This window comes from Malaclemys terrapin, chromosome 1 (assembly GCF_027887155.1).
Source record: "Malaclemys terrapin pileata isolate rMalTer1 chromosome 1, rMalTer1.hap1, whole genome shotgun sequence".
In the NCBI taxonomy this organism is placed as follows: Eukaryota; Metazoa; Chordata; order Testudines; family Emydidae; genus Malaclemys; species Malaclemys terrapin.
The window spans coordinates 61891342-61919064 of NC_071505.1; the positions used below are offsets into that span (position 1 = coordinate 61891342).

At 43.2% G+C, this 27723-nt stretch overlaps 1 protein-coding gene across 4 annotated transcripts in view; it reads left to right on the top strand.

Annotated features, from left to right (window-relative positions):
• The first annotated feature begins 549 nt into the window (after positions 1–549).
• The window catches only part of TBK1 (TANK binding kinase 1), a 60456-nt gene continuing 33282 nt past the window's right edge, over positions 550–27723 (top strand). For 2 of the 4 annotated variants that reach the window (XM_054025542.1, XM_054025572.1), the window contains exons 1-7: positions 701–776; positions 16833–16952; positions 18911–19051; positions 20114–20243; positions 21170–21351; positions 22639–22799; positions 24111–24221. In XM_054025542.1, coding sequence (XP_053881517.1) covers positions 16866–16952; positions 18911–19051; positions 20114–20243; positions 21170–21351; positions 22639–22799; positions 24111–24221 — 812 coding nt within the window. In that variant the 5' untranslated portion in view covers positions 701–776; positions 16833–16865. Of the gene's footprint in view, positions 777–8798; positions 9032–16832; positions 16953–18910; positions 19052–20113; positions 20244–21169; positions 21352–22638; positions 22800–24110; positions 24222–27723 lie in introns of those variants that run through there. The other 2 variants (XM_054025551.1, XM_054025560.1) reach the window with 2 other exon arrangements.

Genomic DNA, 27723 nt, shown 5'->3' on the forward strand with positions numbered 1-27723 from the left:
GGACGTCGGGGGACGGGCGGGGTGAGGAGGGACGGGGGGTGCGGGCGGAGGGGGATGTCGGGGGACGGGGATGCGGGCGGAGGGGGATGTCGGGGGACGGGCGGGGTGAGGAGGGACGGGGGGTGCGGGCGGAGGGGGATGTCGGGGGACGGGCGGGGTGAGGAGGGACGGGGGGTGCGGGCGGAGGGGGATGTCGGGGGACGGGGATGCGGGCGGAGGGGGATGTCGGGGGACGGGCGGGGTGAGGAGGGACGGGGGGTGCGGGCGGAGGGGGATGTCGGGGGACGGGGATGCGGGCGGAGGGGGACGTCGGGGGACGGGCGGGGTGAGGAGGGACGGGGGGTGCGGGCGGAGGGGGATGTCGGGGGACGGGGATGCGGGCGGAGGGGGATGTCGGGGGACGGGCGGGGTGAGGAGGGACGGGGGGTGCGGGCGGAGGGGGACGTCGGGGGACGGGCGGGGTGAGGAGGGACGGGGGGTGCGGGCGGAGGGGGATGTCGGGGGACGGGGATGAGATCGGTGTAGCTGGAGCCGAGCGGGCTGGGGTCTGCCGCAGGGCTCCCCACCGTGGGACGCTCCCCCGGCTGGGCCCTGGGCGCCCGTGGGAAGCTCCCGCGCGGAGGCACGGCCTGGCCTGGCCTGACACGCAGTGGCACTGCCCCGCCTCCCCGTTGCCGCCGTTGCAGGAAGCCGGAAGCGGCGGGAACAAGCCTTAGCTTGGTACGGCCGGGCGGGAGACGCGGATCGCGGTGCTGGGACGCGGCCCTTGCCTGCAGGTAGGGCCGGGCCGGGCCGGGCCGGTCCCGCGGGGGGAGGGGCGGTCTCAGCGCTGTGTTGGGAGCCGGGGTTAGGGCCGCTGCCGGAGGCTGGGCTGTGACAATCCGGGGCCGAGGGGGTGGCGGGGTTCAGGCCCGCCAGTGACTTTCCGCGTGAGCTCGGGACCGAGTGGGGAGAGGGAACAGGAGCCAGCCTGGTGAGCCCGCCCCTCTGCTGGGCTGCGCTCCAGCCCCCCAATAGCCCAGCGCTATGCCGGTCCCCCACCGTCCTGGTGACCTGACCAGGCCCCGTGTCATCTGCCCCCCGGTGCTGGGAGTGGGGCAGGTCAGTAAGGTACCTTTGGTTCCCCAAGCTGGGCTCCAGTCCCAGGGCAGCGAGCATCAGCCTGGGGCTCGCCTTGGGGTAACACGCTGGTGAGTTGTGGTCGCGTTTGTTAGATTTTCAACCTCTTAAACATTAAACACAACAGAATTCTTTGGTACTGGAGCGAGAGATTTTACAAGCTACCTTTAAAGTCTGTGCAGATGGAGGAGGGAGTTTCCCTGTAAGTGATATACATGGTGGGTAAGGCATTGAGTTGGTGCCTGGATGGGACTCCAAAAACATTATCCTGATTTGTTCATGGATGTATATAAGCTTTAATGACCTCATCTCAAAACGGAACCGCGGTGCATTCAATTATTTCAGGGATTCTCAAACTGGGGGTTGGGACCCCTCAGGGGGTTGCGAGGGATGTGGGATTATGAGCTGTTAGCCTCCACCCAAAATCCTACTGTGCCTCCAGCATTTATAATGTTAAATATATAAAAATGTGTTTTTAATTTATAAGGGGTGTTGCACCCAAAGGTGAAAGGGGTCACCAGTACAAAAGTTTGAGAACCACTGAATTATTTTATGTTTTTAAATCTTGTAATCTCTTCAGCTAGGTCCCTATGGGAAATGGGGGCAGAGGGAGAAGGAGATGGGAAATACTATCTTTTGTGGAATACAAGCTTTCAAACTTTCATTTAAGAAAAAATTCCAGCTGTTGGAATAATTGCAGCTTTTGGATGTTGTGAAGGCCGAGACTATAACAGGATTCAAAAAAGAATTAGATAAGTTCATAGAGGAGAATAAAAGCCGGCAGTTAGAGACAAAAAGATATCCTACTGAGGAAAATAGAAAAGAATAAACTTTAGCAAGTCAGGTTCTACAATTCTAAGTACTGTAGTGCAATCTCTTTATCATGAAAGTGCAGCTTACACATGGTTTTTTTTGTTACATAACTGCACTCAAAAATAAAACAATGTAAAACTTTAGAGCCTATAAATCCACTCAATCCTACTTCTTGCTCAGCCAATCGGTAAGAGAAACAAGTTTGTTTACATTTATGGACGATAATGCTGCCTGCTTCTTGTTTACAATGTCACCTAAAGTGAGAACAGGTGTTTGCATGGCACTGTTGTAGCCACCATCACAAGAGATTTACATGCCAGATGCGCTAATGATTCATATGTCCCTTGATGCTTCAACCAACATTCCAGAGGACATGCGTCCATGCTGATGACCGGTTCTGTTCAATAATGATCCAAAGCAGTGCAGACTGACACAGGTTCATTTTCATTATCTGAGTCCGATGTCATCAGCAGGAGATTGATTTTCTTTTTTGGTGGTTTGGGTACTGTAGTTTCTGCATCAGAGTGTTGTTCTTTTAAGACTTCTGAAAGCATGCTCCACACCTCATCCCTCTCAGATTTTGGAAGGCACTTCAGATTCTTAAACCTTGGGTCGAGTGCTGGAGCTATCTTTAGAAATCTCACATTGGTCTCTTCTTCGCATTTTGTCAAATTTGCAGTGAAAGTGTTCTTAAAATGAACTGTATGTGCTGGGTCATCATCCGAGACTACTATAACATGAAATATATGGCAGAATGTGGGTAAAACAGAGCAGGAGACGTACAATTCTCCCCCAAGGAGTTCAGTCACAAATGTAATTAATGCATTTTTTTTAAAACAAGTGTCATCAGCATAGAAGCATGTTCTCTGGAACGATGGCTGAAGCATGAAGAGGCATATGAATCTTTAGTGCACCTGGCACATAAATATCTTGTGATGCCACCTACAACAGTGAATTGAAAAATACTGTTTCTTTTGTTTAATCGTGCAACAGCTCTAGTTGAAACTATTGTAAATAACAGAATTATTAGACACACAGATGTATATGTTTCAGAGTAGCAGCCGTGTTAGTCTGTATCCGCAAAAAGAACAGGAGTACTTGTGGCACCTTAGAGACTAACAAATTTATTAGAGCATAAGCTTTCGTGGGCTACTAACAAAATAAATTTGTTAGTCTCTAAGGTGCCACAAGTACTCCTGTTCTTTTTACAGATGGATATGATGTGTTGGGGAAAACTCCATGTGGCTTTTCACCAATCTGGGGGAGGGGGGGAGGGAAGGCTGTTCAAGAATCATGTAGACAAGGGTGATCCAGTATATACAGTGTACTTGAACTTTCAGAAAGTCTTTGATAAGGTCCCTCACCAAAGGCCCTTGAGCAAAGTAAGCAGTCATGGGATAAGAGGGAAGGTCCTCTCATGGATCAGTAACTGATTAAAAGACAGGAAATAAAGGGTAGAAATAAATGGTCAGTTTTCACAGTGGAGAGAGGTAAAAAGTTCGGTCCCCCAAGGATCTGTATTGGGATCAGTCCTGTTCAACATGTTCATAAATGGTTTTGAAAAAGGGATAGACAGTGAGGTGGCAAAGTTAGCAGACAATGCAAAATTACTCAAGATAGTTAAGTCTAAAGCCGACTGGGAAGAGTTACAAAGGTATCGGAGAACTGGGTGACTGGATAACAAAATGACAGATGAAATTCAGTGTTGATAAGTGCAAAATAATGCATGTTGGAAAATATAATTCCAACTATACCTACAAAAATGAAGGGGTCAAAATTAGCTGTTACCACTCAAGACCGAGATCTTGGAATCATTGTGAATAGTTCTCTGAATATATCTGCTCAGTCAGCCAAAAAAACCCAACCCTAACAATGTTAGAATCTATTAGGAAAGGGATAGATAAGGAGATAGTAAATATCATAATACCCTATATAAATCAATGGTATATCCATGCCCTGAATATGGGTGCAGTTCTGGTTGCCCAATCTCAAAAAGATATATTAGAGTTGAAAAAAGTACAGAGAAGAGCAACAAAAGTGATTAGGGGGATGGAACAGCTTCCATATGAGAAGAGATTAAAAGGACTGGGAATTTTCAGCTTAGAAAAGAGACAATGAAGGGGCGATATGATAGAAGTCTACAAAATCATGAATGGTGTGGAGAAAGTGCATAAGGAAGTGTTATTTACCCCTTCACACAACACAAGAACCAGGTGTCACCTAATGAAATTAATAGACAGCAGGTTTAAAAATAAACAGAAGGAAGTACTTCTTCGCACTTCTTCACACAATGAGCTTGTTGCCAGGGGATGTTATGAAAGCCAAAACTATAACTGGGTTAAAAAAAGAATTAGATAAGTTCATGGAGGATAGGTCCATCAGTGGGTATTAGCCAAGATGGCCAGGGATGCAACCCCATGCTCTAGGTGTCCCTAACCCTTTGACTGCCAGAAGATGGGACTGAACAACAGTGGATGGATCACTTGATGAATTGCCCTGTTCTGTTCATTCCCTCTGAAGTGAACAGGATACTGGGCTAGATGGACAAATGGTCTGACCCCGTCTGACCCTTATGTTCTTAAGATCTTGGGGGCATAGTTAATGTCTTAAATGTTTGTACAACTAGCACATTGTAGGTTTTGGGCATCTTCATAATACAAATAATGATATTTGCCTGGGAGGAGGCCCAAAAAGCAGAAGCAGAGAGAAGGACAGCAGACTAGAAGCCAGGAGTTTCAGAGAAAAAGAATGCTCCTCCTTTCTAGGGGGTAAAGGCTTTTGAATTTACTAGAAACAACAATGGATGAGTTCCCAAGAAGAGTACCTTAGTAGGAATCCCAGCAGCTTTGGTGTGGGGATGGTCAGACTTTGCCTTCGCCTCTAGGCGTTGTCCCTAGACAGAGGGACCTCTCAGCTTTAAGTTAGAGCAGTGGTCTCCAAACTTTTTTGATCGCGCACCCATATCAGTACAAAATTTTTGAGCACGCACCCCCTGCTGCGCTGGCTCTACCATTTTTGCTGAAGCAAAAAAAAAAAAAAAAAAAAGCACTCCTCCTGCCGTGCACCCCCAAGGATCCTCTTGCACACCCCACTTTGGAGACCACACCGTATTAGAGGTCTGGTAAATTTTTCAAGTCCTAGGTATTATGCATGCAAAGCAAAACTGGGTCAATTCCTCCTGCTGACTAACATACAAGAAAAGAGCACTAAACTTCTCATCTCAACCAAAGCAGTCCATGCTCTGCCCACTAGAAGATCAAAAATTAAATCAAAATAATCCACAATCCATTCGTACTATATACAATCCTTTCCTGGATTCACCAAACACTAACCTGCTGACAAATAGAGCAAACCTCCCCACCAAAAACTGAAAAATGGTCAGGATACTAAACCAAAACCTAAAATACCAATATATGAGTCATTGGGAAGAACAAATTAAACTGCTAGACTGCTTTAGGTCTCTATACAGAACTACTTCCTCATCAGTGAACATAAGCTAGAAGTGAAAATGAAACAAAGTTTTTAGAGCTAGTTCAGAAAGGCGCAGTCGTGCAAGGAGGACAAAGGACAGGTTGAGACAGAGACATTCTACTCTAATGTCCAAGGTACAAAGATGTGTGAGAAATTATTCTTAGCAATTTGAAAAAATAAGTTTTAATGAAAAATCCGCTCCCTTGCTCTGGGAAAAAGGAGAGAGATTACAGAAGAGGCATTGTGTATCTTTTCTGGCATTTTTAGTATGTTTCCTTTTTTCTCAGTTTTTGCCTTACCTTATATACTTTTCTTGTCCCGCTATGTTGTGTACTATGTGTTCTGTATTGTCCACTTCTCCCCAAAGTTTTAAATGCACTCTCTCTTTCTGAGTGCCTCCATTTTAGTAACATCAGTCAGTATCATCCTAGTTGTAAATATTTAAGGGAGAGAAAAGAGTGAGTGGATTTGGGAAGAAGAGGAGGAGGTGGTGGTGGTAAAGAGAGAGACAAAAAAGAGGTAGTAATAGATGCTGCATACACATAAAAAGATACATTCTGAACTATTATAACAAAAAAGGAGGAGTGAAGCCAGAATGGGAAAGGAAGCAAAACAAAAGGAAGGAAAAGATGTAGGAAGTTATATTTTTAGAAGTTAACTAGAAAGTTGATTGAAGATGGTTAAAAGCAGGTCAGAATACAGTCACTGCCCCTATGAAATTTTAAAGGAATAAAACAGTATCATCCTATTATTCCTTTAAATTGAGGTTTATGATGCTGCGGGAATGGTTATTTTTTACCTTGGCTAGGGTGAAACTGGAGTAAGTTGCAATGGTGTATTGTATTAGTTAGGAAGGACTATATGGGCCGCAAAAACAAAGGTGTTAATATGACCCTATAACTGTCCAACGTGAAACTGTTTTAAATAAGGTTCAGGGTTTGGAATGCAAAGATCTGAGCTCTCTTAATACGATGGCAAACTCATTATTAAACATTTTTAAACCCTTTATTAAAGATACAGGGGGAAAACAGAAAGTTAGACCATTTGAAATGTAAAGTATTAAGTAAGTCTTTCATTTTAAAAACATCCCTTATTCCCTTCAGCTGTGAAGAGTCTTTAGAACAGAGGTGGCCAGCCTGAGTGCCAAAGAGCCACAGTAATCGGCAGCCCCCCCCACATCAGCTCCCAGCACCTCCCACCCACCATTAGCCCTGCTGATCAGCACCCCCCACCTTCCTGAACCTCCCAAAACAGCTGATCCGGGTGTGCAGGAGGCTGTGAGGTGGGGAGGAGCGAAGGCATGGAGGCTCAGGGGAGGGGCAGGAAGGGGTTGAGTAGGGGTAGGGCCTGTGGCAGAACCTGTGGCAGAGCCAGGGGTTGAGCAGTGAGCACCCCCTTGGCACATTGGAAAGTTGGCGCCTTTAGCTCCAGCCCCAGAGTCGGTGCCTATACAAGGAGCCGCATATTAACTTCTGAAGAGCTGCATGTGGCTCCAGAGCCACAGGTTGGCCACCCCTGCTTTAGAAGATTACAAAAATAGAAAAAGAAAACCCTTGTGTGCAGTCTTTTAGATGGTACTGAATATAGTAATTACTGTTATTTTTGAGAAAAGTTAGCTGAGATGGGCTGGAGCTGGTATTGTTGCTGTTATTAACATCTATCCATAGGAAAACAACCTTCCCCTTCTCTTGTCTTTTAGCCAGCCAGCATTCACCAGAGATAGCTTTTCCTCCTGAAGTCTCTTTTTGAAGACCCCAGAAAGGGAATGATGGGCAGAATAGCTCAGTGTTTCTCAACCAGGGGTATTTTTTTTTTTTTTTGAGGAGTATGCAGGTCTTCCAAGGAGTACATCAACTCACCTAGGTATTTGGCTAGTTTTACAACAGGCTACATAAAAAGCACTAGCAAAGTCAGTAGAAACTAAAATTTCATAGAGGCAGTGACTTGCTTATACTGCTCTATATACTATAAACTGAAATGTAAGTACAATATTTATATTCCAATTGATTTATTTTATAATTATATGGTAAAATGAGAAAGTAAGCAATTTTTCAGTGATAGTGTGCTGTGACACTTTTGTATTTTTATGTCTGATTTTGTAAGCAAATACTTTGTGAGGTGAAATTTTGGATATGCAAGATATCAGCCTCCTGAAAGGGGTACAGCCTGGAAAGGCTGAGTGCCACTGGAATAGCTCATCCCCTCCACCCCCCCAATTAGGCCTAATTTCCAACAAAACAGTTTTGGTCTGTTTATTTCCAGTCCAGCACTTCTCTTGTTTACCAGGCATGACCTTAACATAGTCCTTGAATTATATCAGTAGGCCTTTTTGTTTAGGTTAATACAGTCTTACTCCCTTTTGCACCTTCTCGCATCAACATTTGTTATAGGTTAGAGACATTTTATAAACTTTCTCTAACTTTTTACAGTTGAACTCACAATTAGTGTAAATTTGTAGGCCCAATCATCACAAGTGCAAGCTTTTGTTTGCACCAAGGCGTCACGTGTACATTAAGCATTTCCACTGGTGTAGCTATATCAGTGTGGTTACATCAGTACAAATATCCTAAGCTTAGATCTGATTCCTATTTTCACTGTTTGAGATTTTTGTCAATATTTTGTACCATATTGTAAATGGTTTTCCTGTCTGCTAGATTTTTGTCATCCATCACATGAAGTCCTAGATCTGATAGTGTGCTAGTTTGTTTTGTAGGGTGCTATGGCTCATGCAATTCTTTTCTACTGGTCTTGGCATACATTACTTTTAAAAATAAGAGTGGAGGAGGACAAGGGACCTCTTACGTAAAAATGTCACATTTGTATCTTTTGGGCTGTGAGATGATCACTTTCTAGTCAGCCGTTAAATTGTTTAGTTTTTAAATAAAATTGGTAAAGACCGAATTCTTTACGTCCTTACAGTCTATGTGCACTTTTCTGCTGAACAAAAAAGATTCAGTAGATTTGACTCTTGGCAAGAGGTAGTCAAGATGGCATCATGCAAAGCAGCAATCCCATCTTCACTATATCCATGCCACCTGGCACATCGCAGGTAGTGGGTCTTATTATCTGGAAGACATTTTTAGTCCAATGTTTTTTTCAAGCTTTTTCGTAGCATGGACCTTGTTTTAATACAGAAAATGCCCCAGATTGCCTCAGGGACCTGTCTCATGCCATTCAGGTCTGCATAACATCTCTTTGGCATCTACAGCAGTTATCAATATGGGAAAATTATGTTTGACCTAGTATTTTAGGTACTTTTAGTAGAGCTGGTTGAGAATTTTTGAAGTTTTGATGAAAATATGTCACAGAAGATTTCCACTGTTTTTTGACCAGCTGTTATTTTGAGTTGTCTTTAATGCCTTTTAGCAGCTTGAGAAAGGAGGCGGACCCACCAGCACCATGTGACCAGTCAGCTTGCCACCCAATTTGTGTACTGTAACCCATGTGTTAAGAATAAGTAATGATGGAAATAGATAAAATACAGTAGATTGGAGCTGCTTCATAACTTTGGATCTATTTTGCAAGAATTCCAAGTCTCTACCTGGTGACTCCGCCTTTCACACATTACAAGATGATTGGACTTGGGACTGGCTTATAAGAAACACTTTACACATATATTCTCATTAAGGTACTGTACATTACTAATATTAGAAGTTATTACAAGTAGAAACTTGTTCAGCCAAAACCATTTGAAAATTCCTGTTTTAATGCGGTGTTCCCCTGAGTACTATTAAAAAGTCAGGCCCCTGCCTGTGCTAAGCACCGTAATGTGACTGATTAACTTGATATGCAGCACAACTTCCTCCACTCTGTTCATTTTCCTGTGGTAAAATCTCTTCTGTGTTGTGACAGACTTTCTTTGCTGTTGTATAAACCAATGATTTTTTCAAACAGAGTTGAACAACTTAGATGATAAATATGTTTCCCTTAGATCTCTCTAAGAACAGGAAGTTCTTTTATATCTTCTTCCTGCTATCACAGGAGTATGGGGGCTTGATAGTGCTTTTCATAAGAAGAGTAAGGAGGCTTTTCTTGGGGGCTGGCAGGGAAGGGGGATGGGGAGGGGGGAGGGAAATCCTGATACAATGAATGACCAAACTGAACTAATTCAGGTTATCCTTAACTCTGAAGTGTTCATAGTTTTGAGTTCCATAATTTATGGTAATTTACTGTTTTCTTTAGGCATTGGCAGTGCACACAGTATGTGAGATATTACACTTTTTGGAGACGCTCTAAAAGCTGGTTGTATTGGACTTCTGCTGAAACAATGAGTATTATAATATTGATTGTGTATGAAAAATTCGAGATTTCCTTTAATTAAAATAGATACGTTGTGGGCCTTTTTTAAATTTGGAAAACTTAGAATCTCTTATTAAAATCAGGAATTAACTCATAACATGATTGAGTTATATTATTAATAATTGGGGGAAACTATCCAGGGAAATGCTGCTTATCTGGCACACCTGTTGTCAGAAGCAGTTTAGAACTCATTTGAGGGCTAGGAATGGGACTCTGGTTGCTGACAATTTTCCTTTATACCATGCTAGTATAAGAGAGTTGAGGCAGTTATCATCTGTGTCTTTTCAAGGACAGCATATACGGTGGCTTTTATTTATGTTACTTAGGCCCTTATTCTGTAGGATACTTTATTCAGGTGCCAAGGTCTGCCTGTGCAAAACATGGGCATTCTGATCTATATAGGTCTTTATACTGTCTGTCTCCTCACTGTAGTATCTGAGCGCCTTCCAGTAGTGCATGTTGTCTGTTCTCTCATCCTCTCCTCAGGTGGAGGAGCATGTGCAGTGGAGTGTCTTGTTTGGATTGGTTTGTTTTTTATACATATATCTGTTGCTATGTGTTTTTATTAGAGAAGGTGAGGTGAAAAGTGGGTAGGGTGACCAGACGTCCCGATATTGAGCAGTTTGTCCCGCGTCCCGACCGAAGTACGGTCGGGACACCATTTGTCCCGATATTTTGTTTCGGGCGCTTTGTGCGCCCCTCTCCCCCCTTGTTACTTAGGTGGCGGTGACCGGCAGGGGGAGTAGGGGGAATGCCTTTTCAATTGTTACACTCACCCAGCATGTCCAGGTCTTTGTCAGCGGGTCCCGCAGTCGCTGACAGTATTCGACGGCATTTCAGTGGCGGGTACTTCCTTCTTTGGTGGCAAGGTTTATTATCTGCCGCCGAAGACCGTCAGCGACTGAAGGACCCTCTGCCGAAGTGCCACCGAAGACTCGGACGGGTGACTGTAACAATTGAAAAGCCGCTCCCCCTGCGGCGGTCCCGATATTTTGGAATTCTCATCTGGTAACCCTAAAAGTGGCAGGGTTTGTGGTGGTCCTTAGTTCCTGGGGGAGGGGGGAAACGGGGGCCATTCCACAGTCTCAAACTGTCGCCAAGAAAGTTCCGTCTCCCACACAAGTGAGCTTTACTGTGGTTGTAGAGTTCCATTGTGCCAGAAGAGTGAAGCTGTTGACCCAGTCTTTGTTTCGGAGCTTTAGATGGTCTTTTGGGCATCCTGGGCCCAGGTCATGGACCACTTGGGAGAAAAAATTGAGACCTTGTACTTGATTTAAAGTTCTATGGGAAGCCAGTGTAGAGAGCAAAGGACAGATCTGATGTGCTCACAGTAGCCTGTGTTGCTGAGAAAAGAGACTGCAGCATTTTCTACTAATTGGAGTTTCCAGAGTGCTGAAGGTTCCATGCCCACCTATACTGTATTGCTGTACTCCAGCCAAGTGATGATGAAGGCATGAATAACTGAGGCCAGGTCTTTGTCCACCAGGATAGGATGGAGTCTCATAGCCAGCTGGAGATGGTAGCTATCACTACTTGTGGCCGTTGCTATGTGAGAGCTCAGTGAGGAATCCAAGAGTACTCCTAAACTATGGATTGAGTTGACCAGTTTTGCAAATTGTTATTTTTATTAGATTTTAAAGGAATCTTTCAGCTTGACATTTTAATTAAAACAAATGTGTTTAAAAGTAGTTTCAAGGATTACATCTGCTCCTGCACCCCTTGCTGCCTTTTGTGAGCTCACAATCGCAGGAAAATTCCCAGACTATAGCTGGGAAACAATTTAATTGACTACCCAAAATGATCTAAAATTAAGAAAGCAAAAAAACTTGAAAATTGGAGAAAAATCACTAGTTTCTTTCAGTTGTAATAGTTATTACTTCTAACATGTAGTTGAAAATATTAGAGTTTACATTGGTTCTTTAATAATCTGACTCATGTGAAACTAGCTTCTTGGAACCTACCTGTCTGGAGCATCCATACTTACACTGAGGTAGTACCATATCTTTCAGTACTTCTGTCATACTTCCTGGGGTTACCTAGAGTTGTGAGGCACTTCGCTACTACCTGCCCATGCCCTTACCAGGAGAAAGCCTTGTCTGAGCCTGACAGGGGTCAGAACCCCACTCTACCAGCCACAGGCAACACAAGCACTCCTCCCTCAGCCTACTCAGGCTCCGCTCTTCCTCTGCAGGTTAGCGTTAGACACACTTTAGCCCTCAAGCCCTTTGAGGGTCCCCCTGAAGTGTCCAGCCCCATGTCCACTGGATGCTCACAGAATTCACAAATCCACTGCTCCCAAAAGAACAGTACCCCCAGCTCACCAGTTACACCTCAGAGCATAGCTCTGCTTGATACACAGCTCTTATATGTTTATAGTGAAAACAAGTAAAAATGTATTTAATAAAATGTAGAAGTTTGAGGAGAGCCAATAAAAGTATTGAAAACAAATGGATAAATATAAAATAAAAACATAACACATGATCTAGAATCTAGACTTACTTAATTAGTTTCTGTCATATCATATAGAGCAAAAGCTTATCCAAAATCCTTCCAGCATTTGTGACAGGGTCTGCTCACCACTAATAGTCCTCTTCCTGGCCATCCTGGGGATTGGCTCTGCCAGACATTGCACCCTTCTATAGCAGTGTCTTCACCCATCCTGTCTCGCCCTGTGGCCCCTCTTGCTCCAGGAATCGCAGCCTCCTCTTTGGGACTCAGCCTCCGCCTGGGTCACCGTACATATTCCTCTACTGGGGGTGATGTAACAAAGTCTTTCCTGGACAAACCATCCCAGGCAGTCTGCTGGGGGCACCAGCTAAAGGGAAGAACATGTGATCTCCCCATGTGACATCCCCACATGACTCCACCCCAGCCCCGGTCTCCCACGCTCTCCCCATCCCCTCCCCACCCCACATTACCAGGGGGAGCTCTGTTCTCCCATTGTGCCAGCTCTGAGCATATCAGGGGGGCAGGGCAGGGCTCCGGCTCACTTGGCCGCTGTCCCCAGAAGCTGAGCCTGGGTGGGAGGCAGCCTGCTGCTGCCATAGCCAGTCTCTGTCCCAGTCAGCCGCTATACTGCACTGGGCGGGCAGCATCCTAGGCAATGGGGCTGGAAGAAGCTCTGTTCCCTCCTCTTCTCTTCTGGCCCCACCCCTCCTCTCCCTCCAGGGCCAGCTGCTGGGGGGGGGGGGGAGGGAGAGAGAGGTGGCACTTGACCCTTCATGCCCCTCCAACAAGTCGTCTCTGCGGCCAGGCCTGTCCTCTACTTTGGATTCCAGCTCAGGGGCCCTCCCGTCAGCAGCCAAGGCCTGCACTGTCCTACCTCGCTGCTTACCCCTGGGCCTTCTCCTACCTTCCTGGCTTCCCTGTTCTCTGGGTTCACCAGCCTCCCTCATCTCCAGGAATAACTGTGACCTAACCTTTAGCCCCTAACACACCTCCCTCCTCCCAGGGAGTGACTGCAGCCCCCTTCTGCTATCTGCACCCTGGCTTTAAGGAAGTCTTGACTGTTTCTGTCCAGCTGAGCCCGGTCCCAATCAATCCTCTACTCCCTGGCTGCTCCTCCAGGTGCAACCGATGGAGTTAGTTGGATCACCTGGTCATATAACCCCTTCCAGTCTTGTGTGGGGTAGACACCCCATCACAGCATATTACAGCCAGTCTTGGCTGTGATCTTCCTTTCATGAGAAAAGTTAGGGTTACCATATTTCGAGCCTCCAAAAGGAGGACACTCCACGGGACCCCGGCCCCACCCCCAGCCCCGCCCACGCCCCAACTCCGCCCCCTCCCCTGCTTCCCGCGAACATTTGATTCGCGGGAAGCCTGAAGCAGGTAAGGGGGGGTGTGGGGGGAGGAGGAGCGGCCCAGGCTGCCCCCCCCCCCGGCGTTTCCAGCCTGGGCCGGCCCTGGCCGAGCACCCCCTTGCCCCGCCGGCCCCCGGACCCCCAGCCGAGCATCCCCCGGCCCACTCAGCACCCCCCAGCCCCGCTGCCCCCCGGCCCGCTCAGCACCCCCCGGCCTGGCCCCCGATCCCCGGCCGAGCACCCCCTGGCCCCGCCAGCCCCTGGACCCCCGGCCAAGCATCCCCCGGCCCGCTCAGCACCCCCCAGCCCCGCTGGCCCCCCGGCCCGCTCAGCACCCCCCGGCCTGGCCCCCGATCCCCGGCCGAGCACCCCCTGGCCCCGCCAGACCCCGGACCCCCGGCCAAGCATCCCCCGGCCCGCTCAGCACCCCCCAGCCCCGCGGGCCCACCGGCCCGCTCAGCACGGCCCGGCCCCCGATCCCCGGCCGAGCACCCCCTGGCCCCGCCAGCCCCCGGACCCCCGGCCAAGCATCCCCCGGCCTGCTCAGCACCCCCCAGCCCCGCCGGCCCCCCAGCCCCGCCGGCCCCCCAGCCCGCTCAGCACCCCCCGGCCCGGACCCCGGCTGAGCACCCCCTGGCCCCCCCGGCCCGCTCAGCACCCCCCAGCCCTGCCTCCGGACCCCACTTCTCCTACCTGGGCTCCAGCTGAGCTGCTCCCCCCCTCTCAGAATGTAAGAGCCGAGCTGCTGGCTTCGGGCAGCCCTCCCCTACCTCAGGACCCAGAGCTGGCTGGGCACGTCCCTTCCCCGGCTCCAGCCGAGCTGCTTGGCTCCTCCCCCTCAGACTTACAGAGCAGAGCTGCAGAAGCCAGCCTTACCGGCTTCGGGCAGCCCCCCCCTGCCTCCGGACCTTTCACCGCGGGAGCCGGGTAGGAGAAGTGCCTGGCTGGGGGCTCGGGGTCCAGAGGCAAGGGGGGGCTGCCCGAAGCCAGTAGCGCTGGCTCGGGCAGCTTGGCTCTGTAAATCTGAGAGAGGGGGAGTGGAGCAGAGCCGCAGGGGAGAGGAAGTGCCGGCCATTTTCCCGGACATGTGTGGCTTTTCGGCAATTCCCCCCGGACGGGGGTTTGATTGCTGAAAAGCCAGACATGTCCGGGAAAAACCGGACGTATGGTAACCCTAGAAAAGTCATGCTATCCTCTTGCCTCCACAGTGGAAGGATATTATCTCTTTCCTTGCAATACCAGATCTATCACCTCTTGCTGTGTGGTCCTTTCTATCTGCTTTCACAATCTGTTATTTATTTTGCAACTTTGATTAGTTGGTGGCTCCATATGCAAACAGACTTCCATTGTGAGACATACAATGCACAATATATATCTGACCAGACAGGGAAAAGGTAAGAGACTCCTAATCCCATGCCTGAACAGAATCTGTCCACAGATGGTCACATCCTGGTCACTTGCCTTTTACTTTAAGAACATAATTTTTAGTGTAGGTCTAAGTTCCCTGTAAGCTGCGCAGCAGCCTATTTAGCGCCACACAGGTGTTCAGGGAACCCACCTGGTCAGGACCTGCCAGGGAATGGGCACCCCAACCTAGCGCGGCCCCTAACCTGCAGTGGCCGGTGGCGGTGCGCCTCAGCCCCAGACCTGCCACAGCCTGGGGAGGGGCGTCCTGAACCCAGGCTCGGTCCGGACCTGCTGTGGCCGGGGGAAGGGCGCCTCTCCCCCCAGCCCAGGTGCTGCTGTGGGGAGAGAGAGCTGAGGGGGAGTCCTCTCTCCCCGCCATAGCCCCGGAGCAGCCTTCTGCACCCTAAACTCCTCATCCCCTGAGCTCACACCCAAACCCTCTGCCTCAGCCCTGAGCCCCTCATCCCCAGCCTCACCCCAGAGCCCGCACACCCAGCTGGAACTCTCACTCCCCCCTGCATGCCAAACCCCTGTCCCAGCCCTGATCCCCTTCCAGCAGTCTGAACCCCTCAGCCCCAGCTGAAGCCCCCTCCTGTACCCCAAATCCCTCATCTCCAGCCCCACTCCAGAGCCTGCACCCCCAGCCGGAGCCCTCACACCCTTGCACCCCAACCCTCTGCCCCAGCCCTGAGCCCCCTCCCACACTCTGAACCCCTCGACCCCACCCCCACCACATGAATTTTGTTATGTGCACCAATATGAAGGTGATGTTTCACACATCACCTCGATATTGGTGCACATAACAAAATTCATTCTGCACATGTGTGGGAAAAATTAGAGGGAACACTAGTGTAGATACATAATTTCTTAAATATTATCCATACATACATTTCCATGTAAGCTACTGGCTCTTGGTAAAGACCTTACATGCCACTCTTTTGTTAATTATTATGCATGTACCTGACCAAAGGATTCCTATTAAACCTCGTGCATCCCCTCTGTGTCAGTTGGCATCAAAAGGACCCTGGGTCACAAACTCCTTATTTCAGAGATCACAAAAACAATGAGTAGTCCAGTACTCCATGCATCTGAAGAAGTGGGTTTTTTACCCATGAAAGCTTATGCTCAAATAAATTTGTTAGTCTTTAAGGTGCCACCGGACTCCTCATTGTTTTTGTGGATACAGACTAACACGGCTACTTCAGATATTTGATATCACATAAACCTGCCATTATCTCACTTCCATTGTGCAGTTTCTCAGATATGCTGAACCATGGAACTTATAGAAATGTTGCTTCTCTTAAAGGAAAGTATCAGAGGGGTAGCCGTGTTAGTCTGAATCTGTAAAAAGCAACAGAGGGTCCTGTGGCACCTTTAAGACTAACAGAAGTATTGGGAGCATAAGCTTTCGTGGGTAAGAACCTCGAAGAAGTGAGGTTCTTACCCACGAAAACTTATGCTCCCAATACTTCTGTTAGTCTTAAAGGTGCCACAGGACTCTCTGTTGCTCTTAAAGGAAAGACACAATTCCCACATTATTTGAAACCTTTTGTATTATTTTCCTCTATCTTTTATGGTCTCTTTGTGCCACATTTAGAAGCTGACAAAAGAATGGTTATTCAGACCTTTATTTGATTTTTAGTTGTTTCTTTCAATTGGAGGAAGGGAAAAAGAAGACTTCAAACTCTGTGACAGATTTTATATCTGAAATGTTAATTTTCATTTCTGGTAACATTTAGCTTGCCTTCGTTTCCGTTCTTCCTGCCTCCCCATCTCTCTAATTGGTGGATTTTTAATTCCTCTGTTAATTCTTTAAATCTCTGGAGTAGTGTTTCTCTGTTTCATTAAGAATGTATTGATTTTCCTTTTAATTTTTGTGTGTGCAATATACTCAGTAAGATTTATGTTTTTATTTTTAAGCTTGAAAAGAGAATCGACTAATCGAGAGAAAACATGCAGAGCACTTCCAATTATCTATGGCTTTTATCTGACGTTCTAGGACAAGGAGCCACTGCAAATGTTTTTCGTGGACGACATAAGGTTTGTGTGGAATAAACAAACTGGTTACCATATAGTAAATTTTTTTTCCTTGTATTAATTCTTAAATAGTCTTCTTGTCGTGTTTCCTTTGTTAATGCATGGAAGTTCTTTTTCTTTCATTAATTAAAAGAAAAACTAGCTAGTCGGTGAATACTGCCTATATACTAAATCCACAGGCTGGATTCAGTAAGAAAACAATCATTAAATCTGGCACCTGTAATGTGAAAGCCCTTGAAATCTGTTCATCAGCCTTTTATGGAAAAGTTTTGATTTTTTTTTAATTGGATATGTTTGTGTAAGAAAACAACACAACTTTTATGATATTTTATCTTAATGTCCCTAATAATCAGGAAAAAATGTGTAAGATACATGTTTTTAAATATCTTTATAGTTATTAATAACACAATTAGTATTAATACTGAAATCGTTTGTAAAATGTACCATTCTTTTCACTGTGCTTGCTCGATGCCTTTTGCATTTTATCTAGTTTGGACAGTGAAATTAAGCAGTCATTTTCTGGTTCTTATGCACAAGTACACAATGCTGTTTCTGGTTCTTGTGCACAAGTACAGTGCTGTTGAGTTTCCAACAATGTAGGGAAATGTTTAAATAAACAAGTAGAAAAGACTCTTTTGGGGCCTAAATTACTAAACGTATATGTCCCTTTTAAATTAGAAATAAATCTCTCTCTTTCTTTTTAAAGAAACTGTTATTTCTGAACTCCTTTGGGGGTGGTGGTAATCTTCATTCCAGACAAATATTCTGTTTGGACTCTCTTTACCTAAACTTATTTTCTAATATCTGAATTTATTATTATTTAATATTATGATAGTGCACTAAGGCCCTAGTCAGGTTCAGGTAACCGTTGTGCTAAGTGCTATACAAATACAAAGTAAGACATGATCCCTGTCTCACTGTTTTTGTTTCCAGGGGTAGATTGGTTTTTAACATTGTCCAGAGTGCTTAATTATGTCTTAATTTCTTTAATTGTCATACTAACATATATAAAAACTGTGAGAAAAATAACCCAACTGCTAATACCTTCTCTTGACTATAAATTATTAACAATTGTTTTATAATTTTAAAGGAAAACTGAAAGGATTTTTATCTACCAAGGTGTTTTTGGGGGGCTTTTGTTTTCCCCTGAAATAGCTCAGGATATCACAAACTGTAAAAGCATATGGAGCTGCACTGCTGTTTGAGATGTAATGGCTATCCAGTGGTGTAGGAAAAAATGCTAAATCCCAGGATTCAGGTCAGCAGATAAATAAAGCCCCAATCCTGTAAACACTTTTACATGATTAGCCCCACTGAATCCGTGTGAATAACTTTTCCCAAGATTGGGGCATAAAGCAGGAACTAATTCTTAAGTGTGTTGTTCTGAACTGTATTAATTGTAGTTTTTAAACCTCTACATACTTGGCTATGGGTTTGGGGCCTTACACAAATTTTCTAGAAGAAGATTTTCAATTAGTCTTTGTACAGATATTAAAATCTAAAGTTACCCCTCAGATTTCGCCATCTTCCAGCTTTGTAAAAAATTATCCCCTAATTGGAGTTGAGGCTGTTCTTTGTCATGAGATTATGTATTTTGTCTCTCTCAAATTGTCATGAGTTTGCAATTCTTTGTGTGTCCTGGCATTGTCTGTTAACAATCCTCAAGTGTTTGTGAAGAAGTAGCTTATCTTGAGCCATTTTTCCTTCCTGCTTGTTTTTCTTTACAGCCCCCTATTAAACTAAACCAATATATTCATATAGTAAACATTCCAATAACCAGATGAACATACAATATTAATAAATTATTGCAGAAAAGCTGCAATTATATCATACTTGTATACAAGTTTGAAAAGTGTTCTGGGATCCTTCAGGAAGACTGATACTATATACATGTTAATTATTAAGGCTTTTTTGTACTTGACTTTGATTTTTTTTAAATAATTTGAATATTTTTCTGATAGAAAACTGGGGATTTATATGCCGTCAAAGTATTTAACAACATAAGCTTCCTTCGTCCTGTGGATGTTCAGATGAGAGAATTTGAAGTATTAAAGAAACTGAATCACAAGAACATTGTCAAATTGTTTGCTATTGAAGAAGAGGTAATTAGCTGATGTGGTTTGTAGTAATGCCATCCATGATCCCTGCATATGTATTTAATGTAAACTCAGCTGTATGGGATAAGGTTGTATTTTTATTAAGAAGTATATAGGAGCCTTTTCCTACTGGCTTCTCTCCTTTTGTTGAGAATCTCACCTGACCTGGAGCCACAGATTGAAAGATAGCAGAGGCTGAATGGTGATACTGCTACTGAAATACATAACTGACTCCTAACAGCCTAGCACATCAGTACACTTGCCTTGCTGTCTTTAGCATACAATCAGGTTCAGTGCAACAGGCACTGAATCTGATCCACTGCATCCACATGTGCATATTATGCAAATACTGTCCTAATTTATAAAATCTGAAATTTAAATTATTTAAAATAATAGATTTTAATTACACTATTGTACATTTTTATATTAATATGGAATGCATACTACTGTCTGATTTGCTCTTGCTTGATAATTTTGCAGCTTATTCACAAACTCTCACTTTTTAAAAATATAAATAAGATTTCAGGTGTTCCACAAGATTGTCAGAAGATAGGCATCTTGCTGTATAAAGTTCACATAATGATAGAGCAGATGTAGAATTGCATCCAGGGATGAATTAAAGTAGCACTTCTCAAAATGAGGATGGCTAGGGGTTCACAGGAAAATTGCTAAAATGCAGAGGTCGGTAAAGACTTTGGGGAGGGGGAGTAATCGAAGGAGAGAAGTAAAAGTTCTGCTCCAGGCTTTTCTCCCAATGTAGTTCCTCATTTTTCATTTGCCTATACTACCTGCTACTCTGAGAGGGCCATTTTAAAGGTGAAGAAGGGCTAGCACCCATAATCTTGTGGCCTCCCTAGTTTCTTCCACACTCAAGATAAATTTTAAAATGGAACCAGTTTTTCTTTTTTCTTTTCTTTTTTTTTTTAAAAGCCATCAGAGTGAGACTTGTGTATAAAATAGCATCGGGTTACAAAGCTTTGGAAATAGGAGACTATGACTTGATGTAATCTCTGGCATTATTAACAGTCTTCATATCATTGCCAAATCTTAATATTTTTTATTTTTCAGACAACCACTAGACACAAAGTACTTGTTATGGAATTTTGTCCATGTGGGAGCTTATACACTGTTTTAGAAGAGCCATCTAATGCCTATGGGTTGCCAGAGTCTGAGTTCTTAATTGTGCTGAGAGACGTGGGTATGTGGGATTTAATTTTTTTAACTCTAATTTGCCCTGTTGCTCAGCTGTTGTTTGGTTTAGTTTGGAATTGGAGTGTTAAAATTCTTAGTTTGACAATATAGGTGAAATCATATGATTATAGTACACCTCTACCCTGATATAATGCGACCCGATATAACACGAATTCGGATATAACATGGTAAAGCAGCGCTCTGGGGGAGGGGCGGGGCTGCGCATTCTGGCGGATCAAAGCAAGTTCGATATAACGCAGTTTCACCTATAATGCGGTAAGATTTTTTGGCTCCCGAAGACAGTGTTATATCTGGGTAGAGGTGTATTACTTTTAATCTATGTCAACAAATGTAGTTGCATTATAAAACTATTTATGACTTTTTTCTAAAAATTAGATTTTTTTAAACGCAAAGATTTTTTTTGGTCACACACTGGACTGCCTTCTTGACAGATCATCACAGAATAGATTGTGGGGAGTAATCAAGTCCAACAGTATCTGCCATCTATTGCTGTAGGAAATCTGGCAATTAAAATACGTCCACTTTATCTGCTCAGTGTTCCAAAGGATGATGGCGAAACCCATCATCATCTCTTGTTTCCTACATTATAGACATTTCTTTGGGAAGAGAATAAGATCACTAAGGATTATAAACTCTTACCTAAAATAATGGACGAAAATAGGTTTCAGGAAAGGCATTTTTGAGAGCAAGACACACCATTATTTGCTGTTTGAAGAAGAAAAGGCAAAGATGATTAGAATAGAGACAATAGGATATTCTAATCCTAGTAGCAGCAGTGGTTCTTGCCCTTCTCCTTTGCACACACTGAAAAACAGTAGTCTATGAAAGTATATATGCTTTTTTGGTATTTTAACATGTGTCCTGTCCGTGTTGATACGTATGTACTAAATGCTGTACAACTCTGTATTTAAGTGGCTGGGATGAATCATCTCAGAGAAAATGGAATAGTGCACCGTGACATCAAACCAGGGAATATAATGCGTGTTATAGGTGAAGATGGTCAGTCTGTTTACAAACTGACAGATTTTGGAGCTGCTAGAGAGTTGGAAGATGACGAACAGTTTGTTTCTCTCTATGGCACAGAAGAATATTTGGTAAGCCATTTATTTCATGACTGATGGACTTGTTGAAGCATGGGATATTGCTTAGGCTAGGTCTACACTAGGGGGAAGGGTTGACCTAAGATATGCAACTTCAGCTACACGAATAACGTAGCTGAAATCGGTGTATCCAATGTCGATTTACCTGGCCGTGAGGACGGCGGTGAGTCGACCGCTGCCACTCCCCCGTCAACTCTGCTTCCACCTCTCGCCGCAGTGGACTTCCGGAGTTGACGGCAGAGCGATCAGGGATCGATTTTATCGCGTCTACAGACGCGATAAATCGATCCCTGATTGATCACTACCCACCAATCCGGCGGGTAGTGTAGACATGCCCTTTGTGAAAACTGAATAGCTGAGAGACATAAATTTGGAACTAATTTACCAATGGCACATCTAGTCCAGTAGTTACTGTTATAACATCAATCCTACCTTTTGCATCTTTTGTCATGCCAGGCCTCTGCTGATCTGGGGAACAAGTGTGTTGAGGTCATTTCCTGACCCAGATTCTCCATGTTTCATTGCGTGATATAAAGAATTGCAGCATAGGTTTATTAGAGCTTCCTTGCCTTTCCCTCTCTGGATATTTTTAAGTGTTCTCGTGAACTGTTTGGATGATGCTGGGGTATTGCTCAGATCCACTTTCCTGATATTTGTATTGACCAGGCAGTGTGCAAGGGCACTGTAACTTGGAATTTCCAGTGTAGTGTTTTAAAGTCAGAGTATTTTAATTCCAAAAGAGACAGGTAAGGGAGCCATTATAGCTAAAATACTTATATTAAATTTGAAAGTAAGTATATTTTTGTGGCAAAACAGAAAACAGTTGTCCCCTCTGCTTCTGTTTACATGCCCCTCTCATGCCAGTGTGCTAATACATGTTCTCAATGCTCTTTCTCTGTGTTCTTCTTAATGCATTTTCTGAAATAGTAGTTTTTGTAGTGTTTCTTTTCCTCTCCTTTTGTGTGGCTTTTCTCTCCTAATCTGTAATTTCATCTGAATTTTCTTGGCTAAATTCTCTTTACTAGATTTTGAACTTTATTGTAACAAGGGTGACTATAAACGGCTACTGGCTCTGGCTGAACAATTTTGCAGTATGTTCTTGAAGTGCCTGTAGTTTGAAAAGCTTATGCAAATTCTACAGCAGATGCTAACTTCCCGTTTTGATGAAAGAAATGCTTAGAAAGCTGGTGTGTCCTGCTGTGGTTGCTTGCTTGAGTTTTGGTGCTTTATAATTGTTTACAAAGCAAGTAGTTCTAAGTTTCCCCCTTTTTCCCCCTTAAGCATCCTGATATGTATGAGCGAGCAGTGTTGAGGAAGGAGCATCAGAAGAAGTATGGAGCAACAGTTGATCTGTGGAGCATAGGAGTGACATTTTACCATGCAGCAACAGGGAGTTTACCATTCCGACCTTTTGAAGGGCCTCGCAGGAACAAGGAAGTGATGTGGGTAATTTAGAAGGAGAGTTCTGTCTGTTTATAAATGAATTCAACCAATAAAAATATCTATATCCAGTGTTTTGTGCACATGCACACAGCAAACAGTGTAAAAATAATGCAAACGGTGGGCAGATTTCATATTTAGCAAGGCTAGTGCCATGGGAAGATTTCATATTTAACAAGACTAGTACCTCGTGCAGCACATTAGACCTAATGATGCAGCAGAGCCTCCAGAAAATTGTGACACTACCTTTTGATGCCTCTTGCCTTCTTTGCTGCACTCGTGATCCAGTACAATCTGGAAATCTACCTTGTGTAATTTTCTTATGTTACATTCAATTAATTTTGAAGTGTCTAAGATCTTACATTTTCAGTGCATCAGACTTCTATTTTAACAAGTAACTGCCATTTAGGTGTTGTCAAATGACAGCCAGAAATTTGGCCAATTGGGTGGAGGACAATTGGGAGTTCTGGCATTGAAGAAAGTATGGGAGCTGTTTTTGGTATCCAGGAGGCAGTAAAGTCTTTTGCTGTTGAGGAGGAAATGCATCTTGTCATTCCCTCTCCCTTTACAGACAGGGATTTGGGATAAAATTGGAGTTAGAGGCTTAATATTTTTAAATGAAAGTTTAGATGAAGCATGAAAGATGATATCAGCTGTTTGAATCTTCCTTATCTCTACACCATGCGTGTGTAAAGTAACGTTTTTCCTAGAGCTAAATACAATTTAATACAGAGTTCTCTCCTTTCACACTTATTCCTAAATTTTCTGTTCAGAGTTAGGAAAAAATTGTGAATGCACAAAATTGTGCCACAATCTGTAGCTATTTTAATATTAATGTAATCTCTGCTGAACCCAAACTATATTCCTTTTCTCCCAAATGAACATTTTTGGTAATATTATGCTATACGTTTCCTGGAACCTTGCAAGTTCAAACCAGTAAATCCCTGTACTATACGGACATAAAAATCTGACTTTAACATTTTTATTTTTTCCAGTGAGTTCCTGGATCCCCTCCTTAATTTTTCTCAATCCTGAGTCAGCCAAAGGGGCTTCTTCAGTTCAGCATAAGGTGTTTCTTTTCATTAAACATTAAGTGTATTATTTCAGCACCCTCTGCCAGTCTGGAGATGAGCCCTGAACATTGTACTCCTACTGAGCAGCAGATTGGCCTAAATTCTTGTACTAGCTTTAGAATTTTTAATTTACATTACGAGGTCCCATTAGAGGATCCATTTACTAGACTTGTATTTGAAGAGATAGTAATTCAGGATTGCATATTTAGTTTGCATATTTATTTTTGTAATATCTCATAGGTATAAAATAATCACTGGAAAGCCTTCTGGTGCCATATCTGGAGTACAGAAAGCAGAAAATGGACCAATTGAGTGGAGTCGAGATATGCCTATTTCCTGTAGTCTTTCTAAGTAAGCTTATTTGATTTTTTTACCAAATACTTCAGTGCTACCTGAGTAAAGTTTTTCTCCTTATTTTCTCAGTATATGATGTTTGGGACTCTGGCTGTCTCTGACTTTTTTCTTTGAATTTTTACAGCAGCCCTATATTATGTTCTTTTATGGGCTACAAAATGCCTCTCTTTCCATTCCATCCAAGTGCTTCTGTAACAGGAGGGCCAAATTTTTCAAATCAGATCAGGGACACCTGCCTCTCCTTTCACCAGCTTGCAAGTATGGGGAATGTGTTACTCTGGAGGATTTTGCAGCTGGTAAGTGGATTTCACCACTTGAATGCTCATTTACCCAAGAGCACTCAAGTGGTGAAAAAGAGTAATATGGCCAAGAACCAGCCTGTGCAGGGAGGGGGAGAATATGCTATTGCACAGGTAGGCATTAGCTCCATTACCAGAAGAGAGGATAATTATTACTGTGGATATACTGTAGTTTGTCTAAACCTTAAGTTTGACCTCCATCTTCCTGCCTGAGTGTCCTAAAGTGTCAAGGAGCTAGAAATTATACACATGAATTTAATAGGAAAAAAGTCACTAGAAAGTGACTTAAACTCTTCCCCTTCCTCCAGAACAGAGTCATCTTTGTAGACCTGATACCTTCCACTTAAATATCCAGTTCTTGATCCCCATAGAGCCTTATGAAAATGTTCCTCCTTGTTGGTATTCCTGTATGTAACATAGGATTTAACATTACAGAATATTATTTGATCATTGGAACCATACCAGGCTAATTTAGGCACAAAAGGACAATTTCCCCTCATATATGTTGCAGTCAAACATTAAAGGAAAAATGAAGGTGTTTAAATTAGAATAATCCAGTTCTCAGTATTTTGGTAACTAATGCCTCATTTCAACAGATGCATAAATTGAAGCATTGGAATGGTTCAGTTGACTTCAATATGATAAATGAGAGAATTAAAATAAGTAAATGAGCCAAAAATACGTAAGTCAATGGAATTGCTCACATTCTTAAAGTTACACACAAACCTAAAGGCCTTGATTCAGCAAGGTATAATTACTAGGGCTGTCAAGCGATTAAAAAAATTAATCACGATTAATCATTTGATTAATCGCATTGTTATTAATAGAATCCCATTTATTTCAATATTTTTGGATGTTTTCTACATTTTCAAATATATTGATTTCAATTATAACACAGAATATACAGGAGTGTACAGGACTCACTTTATATTTATTTTTTATTACAAGTATTTGCACTGTAAAAAACAAATGAAACAGTATTTTTTAGTTCACTTAATACAAGTACTATAGTGCAATCTCTTTATCATGAAAGTTGAACTTACAAGTTTAGAATTAGGTACAAAAAAACCTGCATTCAAAAATAAAAATTTAAAACTTTTGAGCCTACTCAGTCCTATTGTTCAGCCAATTGCTCAGACAAACAAGTTTGTTTACATTTGCAGGAGATAATGCTGCCCACTTCTTGTTTACAATGTCACCTGAAAGTGAGGACAGGCATTCTCATGGCACTGTTGTAGCCAGTGTCGCAAGATATTTACGTGCCAGATGTGCTAAAGATTCATATGTCACTTCATGCTTCAACCACCATTCTAGGAGACATGCGTCCATGCTGATGAGAGGTTCTGCTTGATAACAATCCAAAGCAGTGCGGACTGACACATGTTCATTTTAATTATCTGAGATGGATGCCACTAGCAGAGGGTTGATTTTCCTTTTTGGTGGTTTGGGTTCTGTAGTTTCCGCATCAGAATGTTGCTCTTTCGAGACTTCTGAAAGCATGCTCCACGTCTCGTCCCTCTCAGATTCTTAAACATTGGGTTGAGTGCTGTAGCTATCTGTAGAAATCCCACATTGGTACCTTCTTTGTGTTTTGTCAGATCTGCAGTAAAAGTATTCTTAAAATGAACAACATGCTGGGTCATCATCCGAGACTGCTATAACATGAAATATACAGTATAATGCGGGTAAAACAGAGCAGGGGACATACAATTCTCCGCCAAGAAGTTCAGTCACAAATTTAATTAACACGTTATCTTTTTAATGAGTGTCATCAGCATGGAAGCATGTCCTCTGGAATGGTGGCCGAAGCATGAAGGGGCATACGAATGTTTAGCATATCTGGCACATAAATACCTTGCAACGCTGTCTACAAAAGTGCCATGCAAATGCCTGTTCTCACTTTTAGGTGACATTGTAAATAAGAAGAGGGCAGCATTATCGCCTGTAAATGTAAACAAACTTGTTTGTCTTAGTGATTGGCTGAACAAGAAGTAGGACTACATGGATTTGTAGGCTCTGAAGTTTTACATTGTTTTGTTTTTGAGTGCAGTTATGTAACCAAAAAAAATCTACATTTGTAAGTTGCACTTTCACAACAGAGATTATCCTACAGTACTTGTATGAGGTGAATTGAAAAATATTTCTTTTATCATTTTTACAGTGCAAATATTTGTAATAAAAATAATATACGCTTGGATTTCAATTACAACACAGAATACAACACATAGGAAAATGTAGAAAAACATCCAAAATATTTAATAAATTTCAATAGGTATTCTATTGTTTAACAGTGCAATTAAAACTGCGATGAATTGCGATTAATTTTTTTTAATCGCGTGAGTTAACTGCGATTAATCGACAATCCTACTAATTACCTTTTTCAAAATTAGTCTCCCTTTTTATAAGGGAGAGAAAAGTTGTTCTAGAGGTTCATTGCAGGAAAAGTGGCTCTGTCTTAAATGGAGCTGAAATGGAATGGCGTTTGTAGACCTAATTTATATATTCACTTTAGTTATTAAAATTAATTCCTAACTGAGGAATATTGGAATGAGATAAGAATTTCAGAGAATTATCATGTAAATTGCATGAACATTTTCTTTGCCTCACTTTGTGTAGTGACCTTTCTAGTTGTATTATTGTCCGTAAACAAACAATATTTTCCATCGTGGCAGTTTTGATAGGAGTATAAATAGAAGTACACCTCTACCTCGATATAACACTGTCCTCTGGAGCCAAAAAATCTTACCGCGTTATATAGAACTTGCTTTGATCCACCGGAGTGCGCAGCGCCGCCCCCCCCGGAGCACTGCTTTACCGTGTTATATCTGAATTCGTGTTATCGAGTCACATTATATTGGGGTAGAGGTGTAGAAAAATACTAAAGTGTGAACCAAGAACTAGCTGTAATATACAGAAACTGTGAGTCAATTAAAGGGACGCTATCAACTTGAAGTCTAATCAGCTTAAAAAAAAAATGTAAAAGTCGTTTCAGGTATTATGCCTGTGTCCTTCTGCCAATTTTTGAGGTTTTTACATTAATATTTTCTGATTTTTAAAATATTTGTATCTTCCATATTTTTGCATGGAAAAACATATGGGAATGTCACTGACTATACAGAAGAAGAAAAGAAAATGACTATATGCAGTGTTTTCAATCAGTAAAGTAAACAAATGGGGAGAAAAGAGTGTTTTCCATGTAT